Genomic DNA, 24,684 nt, shown 5'->3' with positions numbered 1-24,684 from the left:
ATTCGCCGCTCAATGTTGTTCGTGAACATTCCGTCCATTAAAGCCGCTTTATGTAAATGGACTGTTAGTGGGAAATTGGCGGTCCGGGTCCAACACTCCAACTTCTCTTCCATCGCCTCAAAAGAGCCTCTTTGTGTTTGAGGAGCAAGAACAGGCAGGGACTGTAGAGAACATCCGTCACAACAAGCTAAAGAGTCAGTCCCAAGAACGTTCATGTAGAGAGGCTTCTGCAATGACGGATCGTGGTGGGACGACCGAACCGAAACCTTTGTGTGTATAAAAATGTCTCAAGGGAGAAGGACACCACTTATTGTGTCTCAAGATCTCTGACAGCATGAACTTATATTTGACTATCGTGAACATGGCCTTGGTTTTGGCTCTTCCCCAAGGAAGTTGGGCCGCCAGCGAAGCTGAGATCTTGAGGGAGATCTTCGCTCGAAATGATTTTGCCCGGACCAAACCACCCGGAGTGGGTCCCAATGGCACCACAGATGTTCAGTTTGGAATCGCTCCCATGTGGTTGGAAATGACCGCCCAAGGCGTGATCAGAGGCAAGATGTGGTACCGATTCCTTTGGGCGGACCAACGGTTGACGTGGAAAACGGAGGAAGACTTACTGGTGTCCTCATTGAAGGTGCACCCAACTCAAATTTGGATGCCAGACCTCTTTCCTTACAACAGGTATTTCCAGGTATTCAATGATAGTACATAGGGGATGGTGAGAGGACTACTCAACGAGAAAAAGGGTGACTCATTTCTGAAATGGATTAGCCTTCATTACGTCTGTTGGATCCTAAAGTCATTGTTTAAAACATTGAGTCGATCCCTGTTCTATGTGAAGCATTGATATGACTAAACAGTAGAGATACGAAGTAAATACTACCAATTAAAGGCAAGATTTTGACCTATCGGGGGGCTTCGGCATTTTTGAATTGTTCGCCTTAGGTAATTGTGTCTAAAACTCTCCCTTCCTATTTCTCAGATTAAGCTTTAATTAGGTAGTTTATGTATAACTTTTGTAATTGTTTAAGTGGTAAATGAGTAATGATGTCAGTCAAACTAGTCGGTGGTTGTATTCACACATCCTTGATGGAACTGGAAATCATGAGGTATTTTGTCCCATAGACTTTATTCAGAAGGCACAGCCCTCTATTCGATCTAAATAGACTGAAGTACTGACTTAGGGTCTCTAAAATTCCCATTGTTGGTAGCAAAAGGCATCAATAAAAATGGTTATCAGTAAAATGCCGAACAATCTACATTTTCTAACGAAAAATATGCAGCTCTCAGACATTTCTTCTAGCAATACAATTTGTGGTCCACAATTCTTATCAAAAGTAAAAGTAATGATACATTTAGAAAGCTGTGGATGAGCATGCCTCTTACGACAACCCTAATCTCAAGACGTAACAAGCTCATGAACAAAAATATCGACAGTTTGACTCGAAATACATACTCTTAGGAATTTGAACGTTATTCAACGTGGTGACTATCATGCCCATCTGCCTTTTTTAACCAGATTCGACTCGCACAATCCCATGTTTGCCTTCCAATCGGCTGAATCAGCTTCTAATGCGGTTGTCATGCCCACGGGCAGCGTGCTTTTCGTTCCGGAGATGGGTCAGAAATTTATTTGCTCCGATGTGGACTTGGACAACTTTTGGGGGGAGCAGGAATGTTTTTTCAAGTTCGGTTCGTGGACCTACAATGGCCACATGTTGAATGTGGTCCCTTACGAGGGCAAGACCGAGCTTGATCTGGAAGAATACGAGAAATCCAGTCCGCTTTGGGTAAACTTACTACGTAGGATATGCTCGATTAGAGAGTGAGGGAGAATTTGGTGTTCTCGGTCTTTGTTCCAGATTAAGAGAAGTTCCATCAAACGCGTGGTCAAATATTATCCTTGTTGTGTGGAGCCGTTTCCGCATTTATTGATTTCTGTCACCGTCCAAAGAAAGTTCATCGTCCAGGAGAATGGAGCGGGGGTTATTTTCAACCCTCTAATACCCCGAGAACATAAAGATTGTGTGTAAAAAATGATGAGTAAAGAAAAGTCCTCTGTACAAATATTTTTACTTCATTAGTCTACATGATTATTGGTGAGCTATTTGGGTTTTATCGAAGTAGAGCTGTGGCCTGTTTTTTTAAACCTCGGATTTTGGTGCTTGGACGTTAACTGGTACGAAAATACACTGGACAACGAAGCGGGAATATCCCTCAATTGGGACACCCAAAATCAGATGGTAGGCCAATGAGCAAGAGGGCTGCCATCTGACTTCGTAACAAAAGACAAAACAAAAAAAAAACAAAGGCACTGGCCACCAAAGTGGAAAGCAGATGCTCATTCTCGGTAACTTCCAAGCCTTAACTCAAAGGTACGGGCGTTTAAAAAGCTAGCCTTTGGTCCGGAATGACTTTCACGATTTGGGAAGGGGTAAACATGTTTCAATGTTGCTATTGTTGTCAATTAAAGTCGAAAACCGAAGGCCACAAAATTTTGGAGATAAGAGTGAGGAATGGAATCTAAAATACGCTTGGATCTGAACTTGAATTTTGATTCCAAAAATAACAATTTCATTTCACATAAAAAGGGGGAAAAACGAAACCAAAAAAAGTAATTGTGATATTCTCCTGTCATGTATGCTGTCGGTCAGCTCTTTTGCCTTTTACTCATTAAACGTTACTCGATCTATAGCCATGTTGAAGGGAACATCAATCCGGACACAACAATAATGCATAGCAAAACTTGGCTGAACCTAATTCAGCTAAAGATATATACTACCGCCTAATATTGCTGAACTTATTAGGGACGGGTTTTGAGCAATTGGGGCCAAAAATTTGACGTCTATATCTAACAACTTGTATGCTCAAATTAACCCTTTCTTGAGCTCAAAACAGTGGTATATTTGATTTACAACCCTCATCTTTCTAAACAGAATTGCTTATTTCCGATACGTAATTTGCATCCTTCGTTATAACTAGAGCGGGTAAAAACATTTAATTTGAATAAAAAAATATATATTTTTTTGAAATATTTTGGTCATTTCTCAAAAAGTAAATATTTAGACGTTTTCGATTCCTTCAGTAATATTTTGCACAATTTTATCATATTTTGGCGATTCAAGGAACCAAACACGTGAATCAGTGGATTTTTTTCCAACTCTAAAGTGGTATGGTATCTAATCCAAAACATTATTGCAACCAGTAGAAATATGGCGGGTTCATTGAGAGGGATGACCATTCAACAGAATAGGAAGAAGGGTAAACATGAGTTTTGTTGTGCTTTTTTATTGCAGCTGGGCCATCCATGTACAATACTAGCTAGAGTAACTATGATTCTGTGGCATTTTCTGCTCTGGCAGGTTGATGGCTGCACTATTAAGTGGGTGTTTTATAATGAAACCCACTGCAGGTTAGGCAACAACATAGAATTTAGTCTTTCGAGTTTCACAGAGTTTTCAGACATTTCAGAATGTGCCTGAGGAATTAGGACCAAAAGAGAAATATTTATATTTGTTTAAGAACGTAGGGGAATTCCTGGAAACAACTCCAAGTGAACCTGAAACAAGAGGAAAAGTTGAACATTGATTGATTGGTGCGAGATCTATTTACCAAGCTTGATTCACTAGCTTCTTCTTAGGTCAAATTAGAGGTCAAATCAATCCCACCCTGAGGAAGCTAACAATCTAGTCACACTGGAGTGATATTTTGCTCTCCATCTCGAGAACTTGAGTACGCAAATGAAGCAAAAAATACTATCAAACCAAACTCAAAGGCAAATGTGCATCTCCAAAAACAGAAATTCGAAGTCCTATTTGCATGTTTATGCATTTCAATTATAAATATTTTTTAAATATTTGCAGCTTTTTCGATCAAATATAATTTAAATATTTGGTCGTTTACAGTGCAATGTTTTTACCCGCCCTAGTCAAAACAGACCATGAACCAACTCTTTCTTAGCAAACAGGTACGTACCACTTGAGAGTGGACTGACTGATTTTTTGGTCTTGTGTGATAAAATCCGTGACAGTTGCACTGAATTCCCATTGAGCGTTGACATTACTTCGTACTTGGCGATATTCAAATGACTGTTTATTGGCGTAGGAAAATACAACTGTGTAATTTGCAATGCAATGAATTTAAATACTAGTGATCTCTTGATGCGGTAACTAACCACGCCTTAAGGTGACAATGAATTAACTATATGAAACATAAGACACAATGGAACGACTGGATAGAAACATGGATTCAAGTCTTTGGCAAATGGAGCGGTTCATCTCCGTGAAGCAAGTGGTAATTGATCGGTAATCATTCATCACAAGAGTAAGATTCCGTCTCTTTCTGTCGTCTTAAGTCTTATCAATGGTTTGAAAGAACCATTCGGTAAACTTTTTTAATTGTTGGGAAGCCGTCTGCGATTCTTCTTGCAGTCGGATATTCTCTTCCCTGAGAGCGGCCACTTCCTCGGCCAATTGGGTCTTCTCTATGGCCTCCGAGTTCAATCGGCTCTCCATTTTGTTCAGTTTATCCAATAACAGATTCAGTTTTTCGTTCTGTTTTGAGTCACTGTTTTGGAACGGAGGACTGCCTGAGCCGGATCGACCATTTTGATGGCTCGGTCTGCAAGAAAAGTCGAGGAAGATTTGCTTTAGCAGTGCGTCAGAAATATGGACGGTCAACCGGGTTTCCCGCTAAATCAGGCTCCTTCAGGTCATTGTCACGTTTCGCTTTTCATCATGAGTTCTTCAAATTTAAAAAAAAAATGCAAGATCGTCATCATTAAAGGCAAGTTACTTTGTAAACATTTAAGTGAAAAGTTCTTCGTTCCCAAAGTTATATCGATCGTTTAAAGCTTAAGTAGCTGACCGAGAGGAGAATTAAGGAAAAGGCTTTTCCTGGTCATTAAGGCATAACTTTGGCCATCTCTCCTAAGATTCAAAGGCAGGTTTTGGGCAAAGTGAATTGATTTGGCGAGATCATTTGATCTTATTATGAGTATTTTAGGCAATACTAATCTTTCTACTCCATTGTAAGTGTACATCTAGAGAGGTATCACGTAAAACATGCAGATTGTGACAGGTCAGACTTACCCGTTCAGTTCTTGGGAGGAATGATAATGGTTTTGTTTGATTCGGTGATGATCATCGGCCTTATTCAAAACAACCGTGGATCTACTGCGCATTTCGGTCTTGTTGGGCACGCTTCCACTGGCTTGAGGATGCTGATGTTGATGCTGGTGTTGAGAATTGTGCACGTTAGAGTCGTCGGCCGAGAAATGAATGGCCCGAGTGGCAGTGTCTACTAAAGCGGTCCAATCCATCCTCTCATCCGCCAACGGCATGGGATGCGCCCGACCTGTCTTATCAGGATTATCCGGTTCTACTCGTGGAGTATTGGGTAACAGTTTCTTTCCAGGCGTCGAAGGAACGCCCATAGACCTGTATAAGAGATTGAGAGAGGGTGGTTAAACGTGGCCTTGAACAAATTCATCTCATGAAAACACAAATGGCTCAAATCACTAACCTGTCGGACTTTCCGCTTAAGTTTACACTCGTTGAAGACACGGACATGTTGGACGAGTCAGTGGATTTGTTAGATATCACAGTTGCAGGGCGAGCCATGTGGAAACTACCTTCCGACAAGGAGTCATCTGCCATGCTCGAGCCGGATAATTTCATCTGGTTATTGGTGGTGGGAGATCCGGAGGTGGTGGAACCGCCCACGCCGGCAATGTTCTCGCGGGAACGGGTTTTCATGAGGCTCAGTTCGGTTATGGACTTGGCCCTAGGAGGGGTGCGGCTCATGGACGCAGATTTGCCACTGATCGCTTGAGGTTGAGGGGCTGCTCCCAATGGTGGGGGCGTGTTGGTGGAAATCGACACTGAGGACGTGAGATTGACTGGCGATGACTGAAAAGCACAAGTGTCAGATAAAAATGGCCAAGCAAAGTGTTGCTGCAAATTCAAAGGCGTGGGACAAAACATTTTGATGTTAGCTTTACAAGGGCAATGATGAGTTGTGGGGTTGCAACCACCACACATGTTAAGGATCTGGCAAATTAAAAAAAAGAGCAGTCTGCAATCTTTTCCAAATCTGAGCTGTCATTTGTGCTTTTGTAGGCACATCTTATCAAACCATATTAGAATTCATACAATGTAAAACTACCGTATCTGCTTTGTTCCAAAAACAAAACTCAGCCTTACATTTCGAAGGAAAGCTTGGACAAGAAGTTGCCGCGACTGAAATCCAATGGGCCAAATTGAAAAATAAAACAGAGTTCCAATATAGATATCATCAAGCCACATTTTCTTGCCTTATAAATTGTTCCGCATACCTTCGATTTCTGACTGTTGGCGTCCATATCCTGATTGTACTCGGGACTAATAAGTTTCATGAGGTCTTCTTGAAAGGTACTGGATGATCCAAGATTGGCTGAATTCCGGTGATTCGGATTGCGGGAGACCGACCGCTTTTTCACGCCAATCCCAGAGCTCACAGGCTCATCGGCAGCCGAAGTGGCAGATCTGGCGATAGTTCGTGGGCTCTGATTCCTCGAGCCATTGCTAGAAGGGGGATTCACTCCGCCACTTCCACCGCTCCTGGAATGAGCTGAGGAGCCCAGGGCAGATGTGGCAGTATTATGGGGATTGGTTCGGCGTCGTCGTTGCTGTTGAGGAGACACGCTATTGCTGCTGCCAGAGAGCTCGTCCTCACTCCGGTGGGCGTGGAATCGTTCTGAATTCGAACTCGAATCAGTGGTGTGACCTCCATCCACAACATAAGTGCTTAGACCTCCACCACCACCACCTACTCCGGCAGTTAGTTTGGTAGGGGTGTTATTGCTTCCGTGTCTATTGGCCACCATTTCTGGCGGCAAACTGGACGATTTCAAAGCGGCCAGTCGTTCATGTTGAAGGTACTCGTAGTTGGATTGCAGACCGTTCAGTTGGGCGTCCTCCACTGGATGGGTTGGAATAGGCCTTTGGATCTGTCCAACATTATTATTATTATTATTACTGTTATTGGCCGAATTGCTAATGCCGCTGCCGCCATTGGGTCCATTGGGGAGGGTAGCATTGTTGATGCTTGAAGTAGCGCTGGGACCGTAATGACTTTGAGCATTGGGTGCGTTCACCCTATTAGCAGGGGCTGAGTAGTGGCTGGTATAAGGATTCCGCAGCCCTTGGGTAGAGTTTCCCACAATCTTGACCGTGGTACTTGGCTGATGGTTTTGATAGTTGGGCGCCGGGTTGCTAACGAAATTTGTGGGAGCAGCATAGTTTGAGAACACGACCCCGCCATTAGGCACAATTTGAGAGGGTCGTGTGACTCGAGGTGGCGGAGGCCTCTGATAGATGGAGGGAGATGCGTTGGCATTGTTCAGGCTGCTTTTGTTGCTGGTGCTAGTGCTATTGGACAATCCTCCGGATGAGGAGGTCACTTTTTGAAAAGCTGAACCCTTGCTACCTATACGTGTAGGTAATGGCGGGGGCGAAGAGTCTTCAGGGACAAGTCCAGGTGCAGCCTCGTTACCTAACTCATACCAGCGCTCTCCTTCTCCACCTGAGGTTTGCTCCAGGATCTGTGGTTGATGTTGTTGGTGACCCAATAACCTGGGTTGCGGTTGGTGCTGTTCACTTAGAGACTTGCGACTCGAACCAGTGCCATAACCGGAGGAGTTGCTTGACCTCGGTGGACTTAGGGAACGACCACTGACGCCCATTCCATCATACACCGTTTTGCCATTGGAAACGGGCTGTTGGCCTCCCGGTCCAAATTGCGTATGCTGTTGAGTAAGTTGTTGTTGCTGCTGTTGTTGTTGCTCTTGAACGACATTCTCGTAATCGCCGTCGAAGTCTCCGCTCGAAGATGGCGCTCCAAAGGCGAAACTACAATTCTTCAAATGACACCCTCGACGTGGCGAAGCATCTGGATGAGGCGGTATCACGGTCACTGTCACCGTCATTGACGTTTTCAGAAGCTCGACCATCTGTTCATGGGAAAGAGCGCTCACGGGGTTCTTATTGATCTGCAAGAATAACAACTAGGTAATTGGCTGCTTTACATGCGTGAGAAATGGGAGGCACACGATCATAAATGGTGACAGGCTCGTACCTCCACCAATCTGCTTCCTTGGCGAAGGCCAGTTTGCCACGCATAACCAAAGTTTTCGACTTCAGTGATCAGTCCGTCATGTTGAACATGGAATCCAAGTTGGCCCATCTGGTTTCGACGAAGAGTAAACTCCTGAGTGACGGCACCATTCGTGACGGCCTTTAGACGGTGTGCAATCTCACTCATATCTTCCGTTTCGCGGTCTTTGGAGTGCAGAATTAAGGCCTCACCCTGGAAGTGATCAATATTCCATGAGGCTTTGGTTGAACCCCGTGATTACCTGTTCATTTACATACCTGGTGAAAGTAGATGCGGATCGAGTTGGGCGTAACGGTCCATCCTAACACTGATTTAGCGGCGGTGATGAAGAGCACCTCATGCTGGTGGCTTTCTTGGATCACGAGAATGGAATCCGGAGAGATGGCCACCAAGGCCTCAATCTCCACAGGTAAAGCAACGGTTCCCTTCGAGCTACTGTAATTTTGATTGGACGTGACCATGTTGCTCCGACTTTTAGTTTTGGTGCTAGAACCATAATCTTCCACCACCACTCGCCAAGAGAGAGCACCGCGTAGACCGGCTGCTTCTGGCAGGAATCTGGCCCTCGACTTGTCCTTTTTCTTGCCAAACAAGCCTGAAAAGGCAATAGTAAAAAATGAAGCCCCTTATCTGCATTATTCACAAGTCTGGTTCCAACCTGGGAACCCGTATGGACTCTTTGGGAATGATATCAGAAGTTTAACTCACTGAATTTGGAACCCGAATCTAGGGTGGTAGATGAAATAAAGTTGGTGGCTAGGTCCTTGAGCAATTCTTGTCGAGTTCGGACGGCCATGGATACGAACTTATCCGATCGATGCGCCGCATTTTCGGCATTAATGATCTTGGTCAGGAGAAAGTCAGCAAAGCCTTTGGTTTTGGCAAATCGAGCTCCCTTGGGAATGGGCGGTCCAAAAATGGGCACGGATTTGGATCGGCTAACCGCGACACTATATGAGGCAGCAAGAAGGAAACAAATCAGTTGATGTTGCAGGCTTTGAGTGCCTAACCAAAAAATACTTTGCTCTTTAAAGGTAAAACTGAGTGGCACAAGATAGGTACCACGGAGTTGCAATTTATTCAAGCTATGACTCTAACACTTGCAATGATTTGGCCATGAATACGTAAGAGATCCGGTTGCTGTCCTCAATTACATTGATCCTATTTTACGAATTTATCTTCGGTGGCTACGAATAAAAGGTTATACTCAAACAATTGTATGCCCACAGAAAGGTGGGCTGATTGACAATTGCACACGACGTGCTTGATTGAAGTAAGCTTGACTGATACGAATCAATTTGCCGCCTTTCTTGTTGCATACAAAATAGGCATTCCAGGCTTGTTCTCTATGGTGCGCCAATAAAATGAAAGTGAGGGGAGATAAGAAACTCGGACTGGTCATGAAATGAAATAGCCAGCACTAAATTGTTTGTAAAACAAGTCAATTGTACCAGCTGTGTATTCAACAACATGTCTGGCTGATTATGACCACATATAAAAATACGTAAAAAATGTGGCAACCATTTGAGCAATTTTCTCGTTTCATGCTTCCCATGAAATACCAACGCCTTCACTAATGACAAGAGAATATTTGTTCTTCTCCGAGAGATTTATCAGCTCTTGGTCTGTAATTTTACCGGCATCCCAATCCCAATGAAAATGAACACATCGACTTCATACCTGTATTGAGTGTGCTCTGAGCAGGGATTGTGGGCTCGCACCACAATGAATACGTGTTGGAATTGAGATTTGAGATTTGGAATGAATGGCAGGGCTCCTGGTTCTTGAAACACCACTGTCACGATTTCGTTGCCAATGTAGCGTTTCCGAGGGAGCTGCTGTCGGTTGTTGGGCGTGAAAGGGAGAAAAGTGGACACGTGGAACATGAGCTCATTCCCGGCATGTTCCGTGTACACCGAATAGAGACCCGTGGAATCGTCTGTGGCGAAAAGAGATGGGATACTGATATGATATATATGCTCGAGAAGAAGGTGTTCTTCAGGGTTGAGTGATATCGTCTTACTTTTGTTGCATAGTCCGGCTTTGTATTGGTTGAATCCTTTGAGTCGGACTTTCTGACCAATAAGCTCAAGGAACTCGTTGAAAGCCGCTCCACCTTCCTCATTGTTGTACATGTCCTCTTCGGTTTGTTGACCTTCGCGACAGTACATAAGACCCACCTAAAACGAGACGGGGAGACCAAACGTTGAAACCGTGAGGTTCTTTCATTGACTATTCATATATTCAAAATCCTGACGTTCTCGGCCGTTGTTCAAATCAGTTGGAACAATGATAGTCAGTTCAACAAAAGAAGAAGAAAAAAGGTCCGATAAAGGAAAATTTGCAATTGAATTGGGTATTGAGACACGTTCACCGGAGTTGGTCGAACTAGCACTCGGCACGAGTCTTCTTTACCGATCTCACTCCTGGGAGATAATCTTTCGCACTATTTCCTTAAGAGCAAACTGTCACACATAGGGCGTGTGTTCAAACGAGCTTTCAAAATGAATTACTATTAGCATTCATTAGAGAGGGGGCAATTATCTTCTTAGATTGGAGAATCGAGCAGTATGTTAATGCAGTTTCTTAGCTAGAATTTTAAATTGATTTTGTGAGGGGAACATTTGAACGTTGTGCATGGCTTTAAGAAATAATTATCATCTGAATTTTCCTTATAATCTTGATGAACTTAATAGAATCTTTTTGCCCACATAAGCATAATATTCGATGAAAATTGACCAATTACGGGGAAACTTATTCGGAACTTTTTTCCACCAACCTTATATTTGTTTTGCACGTAAGCCTCGTCAAGTCGGATGAGTTCTTCTTCGCAAGGACCCGATTGAATTCCCAAGTGGAGACTGAAAACAAAATGGAGACCTTCATTATACATTTCGTCATGGCTCCCGCATTTGTCCCAATCTTCGGGCCTAGTTGCAAACGGTTCTTCCTGATCTAATTAGACCACCCCTACTTCAGGTTGGTTTCGACACATAATTGATATCGACATGATTTCAAAATAACCGTCCTCGTCCAGATATCGGTTGAACACACTAAAATAGGCAAGGAACACGCCCAAGATAGATATCCTGCTCTGTAACTAGCCTTAATAGTTGGGGCCAACTTCCCATGATCATCTTGGTCTTGCAAGGTTGAAATGGGCGTGAATATAATTAAGTTTCTTTGCAAATAGGAATCTAGTGACGACATTTCACTTTTGGCACCAAGAGCAGAACGTGCTTGTGGAGAGATGTCCGAGGATCCCTAATAGGGCGTCCTAAAAATGGGCGTATACGTTACGATCGCACAATGCATTATGCATCAATGTCAAATGGTTCGTGAACACTTTTGATCGAGGCCGAACCCGCATTGAAATTGGTTTCAAGTCTCTTGATTTGGGAGATGGCGGTGATCCCCAGAAGGCGCACGACACACGCACGCACGCACGCACGCACGCACTTGGCCGTCAACATCACGATGATACTGATTATGCTAGCATGGCATTTACGAACAAGGAAGCTCTGTCAACAAGTGGAATATGACCACTAGCAAGTTTTGCAAGTACCAGAAGTACCCGAAGTACCAGAGCTCACACCCTGAACTTATGAATCGAATCGTGTCGGCCTATGGATAAGCTGGCATGAGGAGCAAGGATCCCTTTTTAAATTGGCACTGACCGGACGTTCAACCCTCAAAGAATGTTAAGCACACCAAATGTCAAACCTTCATGCAACTCCAGCTCAGCCACTCCTCCGCGAGTGTCGAATTTGTCGGCATGGCATACCATTGTGGCATCGTGGCATTGTGGTCTTTGGGGGACATGATTATGGGTAAAGCCATGCAAAGAAGGGAGACAAGCCTGGCAGTTAGCAGTGAGTTGCTCAATGACAATTGCGTGAAACCGAGATGGCTGAAGATAGCCACGAGAAGAAAATTGATGCCCTGGCACCTACGCACGAGGGGGGCCCAATCTGGCTTGCCACCAAGGTAGGATACTGGAAAGGGAACTAGATGGAAGCGGGAGGGGAGGAGGGAGGGGGGGGGGCATCATCCCTCTGATTGTCATCGCCATCATTATTACCATCAACTTCAACGTCATCGCCCAACGTAAAGGATTTAGGGCACCTCACTTCTGAACGTGTACGTGTGTGTTGTGCGTGAGTGAGTGTAGAGAGAACCAAAGTGGTTGTGGGTAAAGGTTGCTTGCTCCTCTNTGTACGTGTGTGTTGTGCGTGAGTGAGTGTAGAGAGAACCAAAGTGGTTGTGGGTAAAGGTTGCTTGCTCCTCTGACGATTTTTCCCCATATTTGTTCGAGATTAACTTTCTGATCCCCGTGGATTCACGTAATACACTGAATCTCCAAAGGCGACAGGACACCACTTTCTATTCGAACTCGGCGACCTGGATCTCTAGATTAATCACAAGACAACGCTTCCGTTCTGAAGCTACTTTAGAACTGCTTTAATCTGATATGCTCTGCTTTCCTTAACTTGGATAATTGTCAAAGAAATACAGAAAGTACAGTTGGTTGGTTGGTGGTTATCCAAGCAGCCATTCATTTGATCAATAATTAACTAACCATTTCCGTTCAGCGGCATCCCAAGTCTCTCGAACTTGCGAAGAAGAAATCGGAGCGATTGAAGACGAAGAAGCGGGATTTTAATCCCCATGGGGTCTTGTCAAGTTTCCTCATGGCGCTCGTAGTATGTAGCCTTTCCACGTGAGTGAAAGAGACCTGCCCGACAAGGCAAAGCAAACGCATTGTCTGATTTTCTTCCAAACGAATCCGTTTCAGCCATTGATTCACTTTGAATAAATTTGAACCACTTTCGAAGTAAAACATTCAACACTTCGGCTAAAGTGAAAGAGCGGAAAGCTCGACAAGTAGATCCCTGGATAATCATACGTAGGAGGCCACAAACACGCACTCAAAATGTTCCAGCTCAAGATGGAATCGTTGTCGCAAACTACCGAAAACAATGCCAGATTTTTTGCGCTTCATCGCTTTCCGCTCTGCCATTTCTTTCCCTGTGTAGTGATAACAGATAAAAGGAAAAGAAAATATTGTCTTCAAAGATGCCCACAAACGCCCAAACTTAATTGTCGCATGGCCCAAGCAAAAAGGCCAATCTCGTCTTAAGTCACGACAGCTCCATTTGCATTCCATGTTGGAACGACGCCACGGAGTCGATCAAAAATCGTCACAATTGGCGCATTCTTCCGTTGTCAAACTTCCACCTTTTTTGGCCCTGAGATTCGCGTCGCAACCTTGACTTCCAGCATTATTTGATTGGCCAATTTTCTGCCAAATTTCCCGAAACCCGCCTCTCTCTTACACTCTCAATGGAGACCGAGATGAAGATGAAGAAGGAAAAGGAGAAGATGCTGATGGGATCAGAGTTCAACATCGAGCAATTGCTTCAACAAATTTTTGCCCTCGTGGAAATTCCTCCAGAACCGAGACGAATGTGGCTAACGACGATCAGATCAATGCCACAAACCGAGATTTGCTAAATCTTTCTATAATTCACTAACTGTACATACTCGTCCGAGAGTGAAGCCCTCAAGTTGGATCCTTGTGAAATCGTCATCTGTTTCCTTCACAAGCAAAGTCCAGACTCATCAAAGTGGCTTTGGCGCCACTAAAAACTTGTTGACAAACGTTGTTCTTGTTGATTAAGGCATGAGGCGTGGCTCATTTCGTAAGCCTGAACTCATTAGGCTTTGCGGTCAGTTGTTGTTGCTGTTGTGGCTTGTGTTATTAGCTATTCAAATTGTGCCACCCCCTCGATCTGAAATCCGGTTTTGGTGGTCTACCGAACCAATTAGTAGCCCTCGATTATTAATTGTGGCGACGAAGGATGAGGATCTTCGCATTATTTTTGGCATTATCACGCATTCCTCCTTCCTCCATTCACCAATAGAAAAATGGCAGAGGAGCGAACACATGTTCAGTCATAAACCAATTTGGAACTCCCAGCATGTTTCTGCGCTGCACTTCTTCACTTGACGCTCACTCACTACCGTAGACTGCATACTAGTCATACTAGTGTATACTTTGAACGGGAAATGATTTTGATTCATTGCAAATTGGATGACTGGGAATTGGATTGTAAGAAATAACTCGACGGTGGAAGCAGATCTCCTTTGGCAAGGCATTACTCATGGATGACATTGGTGAGGAGGATAAAAGCACCTTTATCATCATCCCGTTTCTGAATAGATATACTGTATATGCGGATTTTGATAACCAGTGCAGTCAGTGCCAACCAACCAGGGATATCCAAGGAAAACGTCAGGGTTGAAGCTCAACTCCTGGAGAAAAATACATGGTTGGCCCTCTAGCGGCCAAGTTTTTAAGTTCAGAAAGAGTCCAAGTACGTGTGTGTTCATATTGCTAATCCAAGCTAAGCTGCAAATATCTTCCGGAAAGTTCCGATTCTTTTTTCCGTTCAATATACTGTGGCAGGTGGGCAGCTTGGCAGCTTGGCAGCTTGGCAGGTCGATTTGTTCTTGTCATTAATAGCGTGTGAACCGAACTAACCTCACCAATGGTCGAGAGCCTTGCTCAAGGCACTGATAGAGCCTGGTGTGTGTGAGTTTAGTACAATATTCTGCCTTTCATTCAAGACACAAACTCCTTTCATGGCCATGAAATTCAGAAAGAACTTGCCTCGAATCTCTCCCACGGCCATCCATCCATCTTGCGCCCAGGCATTACAGACAAATCCGGTCAATAATGAAGTGGATTGACACACTCGTGTGCTACAAAGAGTTTTCTGCCAACCTGCACTAAACACTAATGGATGGAAATCATGTGACAGGACATTGGACAAAGTCAAGCAAGCCTGAGGCGTTGACAGAACCTCACTCACTTGTCACTTGCTGTTCCCAGGATTTCTCTCCGTGTACTCTTTCTTGGTCTGAATATCCTCCATTTACGCACAGTTTTGGTTGGTTCATTTCCTGTTAAAAAATGCCCTGTGTCCTTTCTTACCTAGACAGTTGTATTTCTGGGCAGACGAATTCCAAGACCTCCCTGGTGGGCAAGGTCTTGATCTTTTCGGATTTGAGAGCCGGAATGCTGTCCTCCAGCACACTGCCTCTCAGTGGCAGGAGTTCGCTGGTCCGGATCATGATCCGGTACATGTGTTGCTCGGCGATCAAGTTGTCCATGGACGAGAATGAGGGCGTGCTGGCCAGGAAGGCGTGTCCATTGTTGGCCAAGCCTGACAGGTTCACTTTTTCCCGGCGAATGGAAATGGCAACCGGGCCTAATTGCTCGTCCACTCCGAACCAGTTTTGATGCTCTGGAAAGAAGAAAATCCAGATGTTATAGGTAGATGTAGTAGAGCATGTTTACTGTTGTAGGTTTGATTGAATGTTGATGAAGGATGGTCATTGATCAAGGTTGGCGAGCGAGTGTTTTGAAGCCTGTGGTAAGCGAACCTGGCCTATTGGAACATCCATGAGGATGCAATCAACAGTCACTTCTTCCAAGTATTTTAGGAGATGTGGAGGAGGAGGAGAAGGAGGACATCGTGGTAATAATCAACACGACAATCATCTGTGGCTCAAAATCCTGTGGCAAAGTGTTGATGGATGACGTTGGGAACGTTTTTAGGCTTCCACAAAAGTTTTTTGGGAACGGCCTTGGAGACTGATCAAAGTATCAAAGATTGTTGATGCGGTCTCCGTCGTGTTTCCTCCCATAAGTGTCAATATCGGCTCAAGATTAGGGGTTATTCACTACAAATGCGTTTGTTTGTTTGCTATTTCCCTCATTTATTGAAGAAGAACAAATTGGGATTGCCTTACTTGGGGGCAATGCCCATTCAAAAGATCAAAATCTATCATGGAAATTGATCGAAGATCTCATTGGCAATGAGTCCAAGGCCAGATGACATGGCAAGAGTCATTAATCTTGGTGGGGAATGAAAATAATGCCCTAAAACCACCGATTGAGCATTACTGGAGTAATTAAGAAGGCATTATGGTGGTGACTGTGGCGAAAAGTTGTGTGTGTGTGTGTGTGTGTGTCTCTGGTTTCGTTTGTTTTTGTTCGATTCTGAAGAAAGAAACCCGTCGGCCTTGATGGCTCACGAAAGAATGAACGGGAGGCATCGTTCCTCTTCAGGTCTTTCCCCCGATCTGCACTTACATGAACTACTTTACGAGAAACCACGGGGAGGTGCTAGATGCTAGTTTTTGGTGTCGCTTTTTTCTGGCGGGTGTGCTTGAAAGTGCCATACTCGTCACAAGAGCCATTGTTTTAGAGCCCCTTTTGAGACGCGATAAAGATCAAAGAGTTTGGGTCCTTATCTTCGCCATAAGCTGCATGACGGTGGCCACTGCACAACTACCACCACTACCACCGCCGCCGCCGCCGCCACTGCCAACAATAATAACAATTAGGCGAAGCCAAAATCTGATTATCGCCCCTAATCAATAGCAACATGCTTCATTTCCACAGACTCGTGGGTGTCGAATAATGAATGGATCGATGGAGGAATGAATGGTGCGAGGAGGATGGCCTTGAAGGAGTCCTTACAATCGATTGCAAGGTAGGTAAGCCCCGCCCTCCTGGGCCACTTCACACGGTGCTCAACCCTGCTCAAAATGCCGATCAATGAGCATCGAGATTTTTAATGTCGTCTTCGAAAATCAAGAACGCATTGAAACCGTCGGTTTTGGGTGTCAATGACAAGATGGAATAAGGCATTATGATGACATTGCACCTTGAAGGAAGAGCGACGCAAGAATGTCAGGTAAGGGGCTACGACTACGAGTACTTCGTCGAGTTCTCATTTTGGTTCAATTTCTTTCTTTCGTTTCAGAACTTCGTGCTCAAGGATGGTCCACCGATGAAATCTGATAATCCCTCATGTTGAGATTATGGTGGGAAACATTAAGAAGGCAAATTCCACTTTGACGAACTGCAAGAGGCCATTAAGGGCAAAGAGACAAAGGGATTCATAGAAAGGAATTGGTAGCAATGAGTCAACTCCATGTAAATGCGAAGAACTACAAATTGGAATGGCAAATCAATTTGGAGAATTTCAATGAAGCGTGTCCAATGTGGATTGTGGTGGTGCCCTCACAGCCAATAAAGAAACAAGCCAGCCAATGATTATGGCCCATAAGTGGATCCCACAATTATGGAAATCATTTTCAATCTCGCACACCTTGAAAGATTTTGAACATAGCACTTTGCGCGCCACGTGTCTGGCGAAATTCATTACAGTAATTGCAACACACTTGAGAATAGTAGATCTGGGTGTAAAGTGTCATTACCAGCTGGTCTGAAATATCTTTGAGCTTCATTCGATTCCTCACTTAAAGAGGATTTTTATGCTTTCATTCGTTTGTGGGGGTTTAACCGGTGCTTAGGAATGAGTTCCCAGCCAGTCATGTCAAGCTTGATGAAATATTTGGTCCGATAAAGAGTTCGAATATAAGGCATCCCTGAACGTCAATCTGGCCAGGTATCGATTGCAATCAGATTAGATGCAATAGAAGATACCTGTTTGGCATTTCCGTCATGTTTGAAATTAAAAAAATGGACCAGATTATTGAAAGAGGTCTCTCTCACCTTTGGGGATCACAAGGCCCATTCAGACGCACTCCGTTATCAACAACAACTTTGGGTTTCTGCATTCTACACCCACTGCACCTTGACATTCACCCCAAATGGTGTTCTTGAAGGATTCTCTCTCGCGCCCACGTTAGGCCAACTTCAGCCAGCTATCGGTCAGCTACCATCTACACAACACCCTGCGCAATTGGTCCTTGATGGGAGTTGTAAACAAATTGTTTGGAATCTTGGATACATCTGTCACCCGACCATTTGTGAATCCAACAACATAATGACACTTCGTGACGTAGAAAAGGCGGCCCTTCACTCACAAACTTGAACGTATGTCCACCGTGATCGTGCAAGCGGATCGAAGGCTGCCTGTAGGCCTCCCTTTATTCGATGAGGGCCGGATCGGCAGAAAGTGATCGGCATATTTTGGAGAAAAGAAGACGGGGAAATGACGACAGAGACCCGCTTCAAAACCATTCTCAGGATGCCATGGTCGTCGGCCGGGGAGAATGAAAAAACAAAACAATGGAGCCTGTATTTCTTGTAGTTGATCTCGATAAGTCGTGAATCATGGATATCCTCCCCTATTTCAAGGCTCAAAGTCAGAGTTGAAATGCAGAGGCACCGATGCCACCGATGCCATTGAGATACATACCGTACTGCATATGGCTGGGGATATCAATGCATGTATGAGACCATTGTTCATGCCGATGTATTTTTTACTCAGGCCACGGAAACCACCTTGAAAAAGGACTTTTTCCACATACCGTCAACAAATTCTTGCTTGACAGAATCATACAGTGTTCTCAAAAGTATGCTACTACATTGTGGTTGGTCTAGTTGTAAGCATTAGTACAAGTGAAGATGTAATAAACGTGAAATATTTTCCGTGAATTTCCTTCAATCCGTGTAATCGAGTTACGATTTCCCCTCTCAATGAAATGCTCTGGCTTGGCTCATTACTTAGTAACTTCTTGCAGGGTTTCCCCTCTGATGCCAATTTATTGAGGCATTGTTTCCTCGTTCCAACATTCACCTCCTGTTTTATTGGGCAATGGATGCTCGGGGCAGGTTTTTTTGCGTAATTGCGTCAGCCGCCTCGGAAACCAGGCGCGATCTTGGACGACAACGTGAAGGAAACCTGCGCCTGGTCAATAGAAATAATGCTTTTTGGCCCAATGCCAAAAATTCTTGGGTTTCTTGGCTGGCTAATGAACATCTTTGATTTGTCATTGAGAGGCGTGCAGGCATGATGACCACGGTTGGAATTGCGTGCCAAAGCTACGCTCCCAATGTTATGGTTCGCTTGGTTTTGAAGCATGAAAAACATTGTCATTTCACGCTGACTTACGTCAAATCAGGCCAACTTGGCCAACTTGGGTGGGGGAGTGATCTTTTTTCCTCTTTTAATGGAAGAATGCCGTACTAACTGCTAGGTTTTTTTTTCTTCTTTCAAACCACTTTTTCGGCCTGATCTCCTGCGAGCTGCAGAGGCAAAAATGGGAGAACGTCCGCTTCAAAAAATGCACCTTGATACTTTTTCATCCCCATATCTATACGCTTTAATCAACCCCCATACTCGCAAACGACTGCAATGATTGCCTATTGGGGTTATTGATATCTTTAATGTCTCGAGCTAGAATACAGCCAAGAACACCGTGATCTTTCGCCTCGTTGATTCCAAGAGCTAATACCGGACTGATGGCACTTGACTTGGGATTGAAACAAGAAAGAAAAAAAATCGGCTACAATGATCTGATCCGACCCACAAAGAGTCGTACCGTAAAAAAAGAACACTTGCTTCTGTCGTCCACCCAAGGCCGTCCATCGCATCTGGTCGGGGCAAAATCTCGCTCAGAGGGGCTGCAAGAAGCCAAAGGCGAGATGCAACCGATCTCCATTCAACAGAAATCCACACATCCACATCCTATTGGAGTGCCCGTTGTGCAATGACGAGGCCATTGGACATGATTGAGGTGTCTGCTGGACTCTATCTGGTCTTACCTTTTCCGTAGAAGAAGGTTTTAAAGAACGTGGCTCCATGGTCGATGCGTTCAATCACATTGGTCGATGTCCTGCGGTAGGGACAGAATCCGTTTTTCCAATACGTTTCCGGAGAGTCGAGCAAGGAGAAGCCCCGGGCCAAAGGCGGCGTGTGAGCATCCAATGTGAGCGCGTCTGACGAGGAGGGGACCGCGGCCGAGAGCAAGGGGCTGGAGGAGGCCGATGAAGACCCGGAGATTGGCGAGCCGTTGAGAGTGGTACTCACTATGGTGGCGGTGGTGGGACTTTGGGTGTCACACGTGTGACCCGACGAGTTCTGGCGGGTGAGCGCGATTTTCCGCTCCACTTCGCCGCCGATCTCGTTCCGAAAATAGGGACAGCTGGAAGGACACAAATGAAAACAGATATTAGAGAGGCTCCTCATTCATGCCTTTTTCCCCCTCTTCATCATAAATGGTTTTGATCCTCCCAATAATCATCAGCGAGTGTCACGTTTCGTCAGCCATCTCTCGTGGCTTGCTTTAACCCTGAACAAAGAAGCTGCGGCGTGATGAATTTCAATCGAAATCCAGAGAGAGAGATAAAGAGAGAGAGAGAGAGAAGAGAGAGGAGAGAGAGAGAGAGAGAGAGAGTAATCCCTCTCGCCAACTGATCAAGGCCAGGGATGATCATCCATTTTTAATTACGTGTTAGTATACGCGTACTCTTGCTTGCATAATAACGGTTTGTATTCCATTCGGGGCGTCATCTTGATCAGGCTGATCGGTAATATTGCTAATAGTAATAACGATAATCAGCAGCAAATATTCTACCTCCACATTTTGGGTCCACTCAATCAAGGGGAGTAAGGCAAAAGCACTGAATGAACCCTGCTTCTGTCTACCTCAACTTGGCTTCATTTTCGGGCTTAACTCCACGCAATGTATTTCTTCTCTGTATGCACATATCATGAATGGGTTGTGCTAGAGGTTCACTCTCTGGGATTCTTTTCATTCATTTTCAAACATAGGGTAACAAAAGCGCCCCAAAGCCTTTAGGCATCAGTAGAGGAACCTCGAGTAATAGGGCTTCAAAGCGTTTTTTCCTCTCTCTCTCGTTCTTCTTTCTTTTCTGTTGGCTCGGAAATCACACCCGCTCCTTGTCATTTTGTATTACGAACAACGGTTGATGAAGAATGCGCAATTCTTGAACGGACGACCTCTTTGTCCGTTGATGTTGGACAAGTTTGGGAGTCAGGAACCAACCAAGGAGGTGGCACTGAATCGCCGGGTGAATTCGCTCACTTTTGACAAGCATTTATTTTCGGTTGGGCTAGGGTTGGGTGGGTTGGTTGCATTTTTTGGATGAATGCAAAAAAGACGCAAGTCCACTTTAAAGAGGGGTGGAGTACCCTATGCCGCTGTTAATTTCCAGCACTATTAAAGTGGAAAAATGCAGGCTTTATTTTACGGTCCACGAGGTGATGACAAACATGGCAAGCTTTCCGATCGTAATCTTAACCTCTGAGAAAAAGGGCCCTACCAAGGAATGTTTCTCATCATACGAACATTATTTCTCCCACCCAAATAGAATATCAAGGAACCGACCGAGTCGAGGTTTCTTTTTATGGCCATTTCTTTCAAACTGGATTCCTCATGTCCTTGTCTGGTGACCTTTGATCTGTCACTGAGGTTCAACCCAAAAAATCATAAAACAAGATGATCTCAGCCACCCAATTTTTGGGGCTTGGACGTTTGTTTACCGCCATCCGAATGCCAAACCAGGTAAATCTTAGTACAATGATCGTTGACGTGACATGCCATCAATGGTAGATTATTGATGTCCAATTCGACGATCACAACAAAAGACATGAGACCACGTCTTTTCACATCCTCTCCTATATTGGTATGATATCGAACATTGCGTTATGGTAAATGCACAAGGTCGATCAACTTTCGAGTTATGCATTGCATCAAGACATTTCTCTTGAGGTCAACTATGCCCACAACTTTGAGGTTCGCAAGTACTTTCGCACATGGGAAGGAGTCTTCAGAGTGGATGGTTTCAGTTTGCTTTTTTTCAAGGTGGAGCCGAATGCACTTTTGGTCCAATTCAATGGGCGACAAGATGATGGTATTGGTTCAAGTGCAAATTGGGTTCGGGGCCTGCTTGGGCCTGCTTGGGCCTACTCGGGCCTGCTTGGGCCTACTCGGGTTAGATCATATCATAGTGAGTGTGCGAATAATCGAATGTCTACGTCGTGCTTTCTGCAAGCCGGCAAAACGGGTCCATGGCGCCGAGTCGAGTTTGATGAACATTAATTACTGCTTCATGACAGGGTGAATTGAGGCCTGGTCGTGGACAAAAAAGATAAGCAACAACAATGGATTCGTTTTCAGATTATTACGTACCGTCCTGAGTAGGGACTAGGGTGTCCATCGATCCCTTTTGATAGCTAGTGCTCAGGATACCTCCTGTCCTTGGCTTGGCATTCTGACATTCATTGGAAGGACAAGTAATTGTATAAATACTAGTATATGCAAGTCGAGGGGTTTCAAATGGATCTACTATTGCTCCAAAAATGGCCGTGAATCTGATGGATCAAGGTCGGGTCGGACATTGAAGCACCATGCATTTCGTGCATGACTCAATCGGAATGGGGAGGCTCCATAACTCTCAGCCAAAACACATGCCATTTGTGTTATTGACCTAGATTGACTATTCAAATGGCCATCATGAATATTCAACAGGCGCTTTTTGATGCCTAATGGTAGAGGCCATCTCAGCCAGGCATCATCATCAATATCATCATCGTCATCATCAACATCAACTTTAGGTTCCAAGGGCCCCAACCGTAGTATTTCCTTCTTGCATCTGATTAAAACGGGAAATACATAGTCGGATTGGAGAGGCTCGCCCTCCCTTGATCTAAAATCTCCCCGGGGTCATTACGCAAATTCAAGATTCCCATTGACAAGTCAGAACACACCTATGCCTGTCACTCAAAAAATTGAGCCCTGACTATATGAGCAGTACAATTGGTGGTGGTCCAAGGACGAATGAGAATAGCACGCATTTAATGATGGCGGACACTTCGTCTTGAGGTCTGCAATCGAGGGTACGGGTGAAAACAATGATGTGCTAAGGTTTGAAAACTCCAAACTACCAACTACTAACTACCCCTCTCTCCCCCTTCCCCTCATATTTCTTGACTGTAATGAGGATGACGCTACGCAGATCCGGGGCATTTTGTTCTGCTGTACGGCCAAGGCGGATCCACGGTACAGCAGCCCCTCATATTTCTTGACTGTAATGAGGATGACGCTACGCAGATCCGGGGCATTTTGTTCTTATCGTAGACGAGTCATGAACCCGGGGTTCTGATTTGGCCCGAGAATGGAGTGAAAAACAGTCACGTTCACTGATCTCGCTTGGATCACACCGCTCAAGCCTTCCAGGTGATCAGAATTGCCGATAACCGTGCCTGCTCAGCTCCATTCAGACCTATTCACTCCATGAATCCAACGCATCCCATCCCATTGATGGCACTCAATAATACCAAACATGAGACTGATATTGCTCAATCCGAAGCGCCGCCATGCTCCTTGGCTTAATCCTTGGCTTAATAGACAACAACCAAAGGGGTTCCTCAGTTTGGCACTCGTGCCAGAAATTCAAGACACTCTTTCGGTCACATTCAGGGTGCATATAGACTAACGATGGAAGTCTGGGATTGGATCTCCGGAATTAAATCCCAGGATGGCATCTTGTGATTGAATCTGAAAGAATCGTGTCTTATCCATCTATTTGCACTGACATGACGGTTGGACGCAATGGACTTGAGGCTATAATTGGGACTGGTTGCAAGTTTCTTTTAACCCAGCCACTCCACAGCCTCCCTCTACCGTACAATGGTATGAACACTGCATCATACATATCCTTTTTTTTTTAATAAAACCAACTCTCTCGGAGCAAACCAAACCTTTCAAATCAGGATTGATCCTCGAAACACCCGTCAGATTATTCCAAGCTTGAACGGATTGAAACTGATTTCGAGATGGAAATGAAATATTGCCCAGGCGATGATCTCATACTTTTTGAGGAGAGAAGTGAGTGAACTTCAAGCACCCCATCAAAGGGAGCTAATTGAAAAGTTGTTACAAATTGGCTTGCCACTTATCTTGAAAAAACACCGAAGCCATCAATGAACGAGTTTTTAAGATGCAAGTGTGCCAAAGATTCAGTCCTAAGGATGAAAATAGTCCTAGTTCTATCTCCAAACCGGACTGAATCCTGGGACTTCAATCTTAGTGTAAAGTCACCCTTAACCTGGTCGATCAATTCTGCTAAACCCAAGCGAAGCATGGCAAAAGAACCCGGGATAGTCCTCCNAATGGTATGAACACTGCATCATACATATCCTTTTTTTCAAATGAGACCAACTCTCTCAGAGCAAACCAAACCTTTCAAATCCGGATTGATCCTCGAAACACCCGTCAGATTATTCCAAGCTTGAACGGATTGAAACTGATTTCAAGATGGAAATGAAATATTGCCCAGGCGATGATCTCATACTTTTTTAGGAGAGAAGTGAGTGAACTTCAAGCACCCCCATCAAAGGGAGCTAATTGAAAAGTTGTTACAAATCGGCTTGCCACTTATCTTGAAAAAACACCGAAGCCATCATTGAACGAGTTTTTAAGATGCAAGTGTGCCAAAGATTCAGTCCTAAGGATAAAAATAGTCCTAGTTCCATCCCCAAACCGGACTGAATCCTAGGACTTCAATCTTAGTGTAAAGTCACCCTTAACCTGGTCGATCAATTCTGCTAAACCCAAGCGAAGCATGGCAAAAGAACCCGGGATAGTCCTCCCCTTCCTCCCTTCTGTTCTAAACAAGAACACTTATCATACTACAATTGTGTGTATCTACGTAGATGGAGTATGAGGTCGTTCCACAGA

The 24,684-nt window shown here is 44.6% G+C and overlaps 2 protein-coding genes across 4 annotated transcripts in view; one reads left to right on the top strand and one right to left on the bottom strand.

Annotated features, from left to right (window-relative positions):
- The first annotated feature begins 242 nt into the window (after positions 1-242).
- LOC131891107 (acetylcholine receptor subunit alpha-type acr-16-like) lies at positions 243-2,080 on the top strand. Its single transcript, XM_059240613.1, has 3 exons — positions 243-681; positions 1,520-1,790; positions 1,863-2,080. Exons 1-3 carry the CDS (start codon positions 335-337, stop codon positions 2,031-2,033), a joined length of 789 nt encoding a protein of 262 aa, XP_059096596.1. The 5' UTR covers positions 243-334; the 3' UTR covers positions 2,034-2,080.
- Positions 2,081-4,070: 1,990 nt separating this feature from the next.
- LOC131891100 (signal-induced proliferation-associated 1-like protein 2) overlaps positions 4,071-24,684 on the bottom strand; it is a 39,301-nt gene continuing 18,687 nt past the window's right edge. For 2 of the 3 annotated variants that reach the window (XM_059240604.1, XM_059240605.1), the window contains exons 4-16: positions 19,745-20,124; positions 15,152-15,464; positions 10,934-11,015; positions 10,178-10,334; positions 9,835-10,093; positions 8,863-9,104; positions 8,412-8,749; positions 8,116-8,346; positions 6,335-8,029; positions 6,204-6,239; positions 5,524-5,909; positions 5,091-5,438; positions 4,071-4,620 (exon numbers count right to left, since the gene is read on the bottom strand). In XM_059240604.1, the coding sequence (XP_059096587.1) occupies positions 4,350-4,620; positions 5,091-5,438; positions 5,524-5,909; positions 6,204-6,239; positions 6,335-8,029; positions 8,116-8,346; positions 8,412-8,749; positions 8,863-9,104; positions 9,835-10,093; positions 10,178-10,334; positions 10,934-11,015; positions 15,152-15,464; positions 19,745-20,124 (4,738 nt within the window). In that variant the 3' untranslated portion in view covers positions 4,071-4,349. The remainder of the gene's footprint in view (positions 4,621-5,090; positions 5,439-5,523; positions 5,910-6,203; positions 6,240-6,334; positions 8,030-8,115; positions 8,347-8,411; positions 8,750-8,862; positions 9,105-9,834; positions 10,094-10,177; positions 10,335-10,933; positions 11,016-15,151; positions 15,465-19,744; positions 20,125-24,684) is intronic. The other variant, XM_059240606.1, reaches the window with a different exon arrangement.

Source organism: Tigriopus californicus, chromosome 11 (genome assembly GCF_007210705.1).
Source record: "Tigriopus californicus strain San Diego chromosome 11, Tcal_SD_v2.1, whole genome shotgun sequence".
Classification (NCBI taxonomy): domain Eukaryota; kingdom Metazoa; phylum Arthropoda; class Copepoda; order Harpacticoida; family Harpacticidae; genus Tigriopus; species Tigriopus californicus.
Note: the sequence above shows the minus strand (reverse complement) of the source record. Positions and strands in the feature narration are given on the sequence as shown.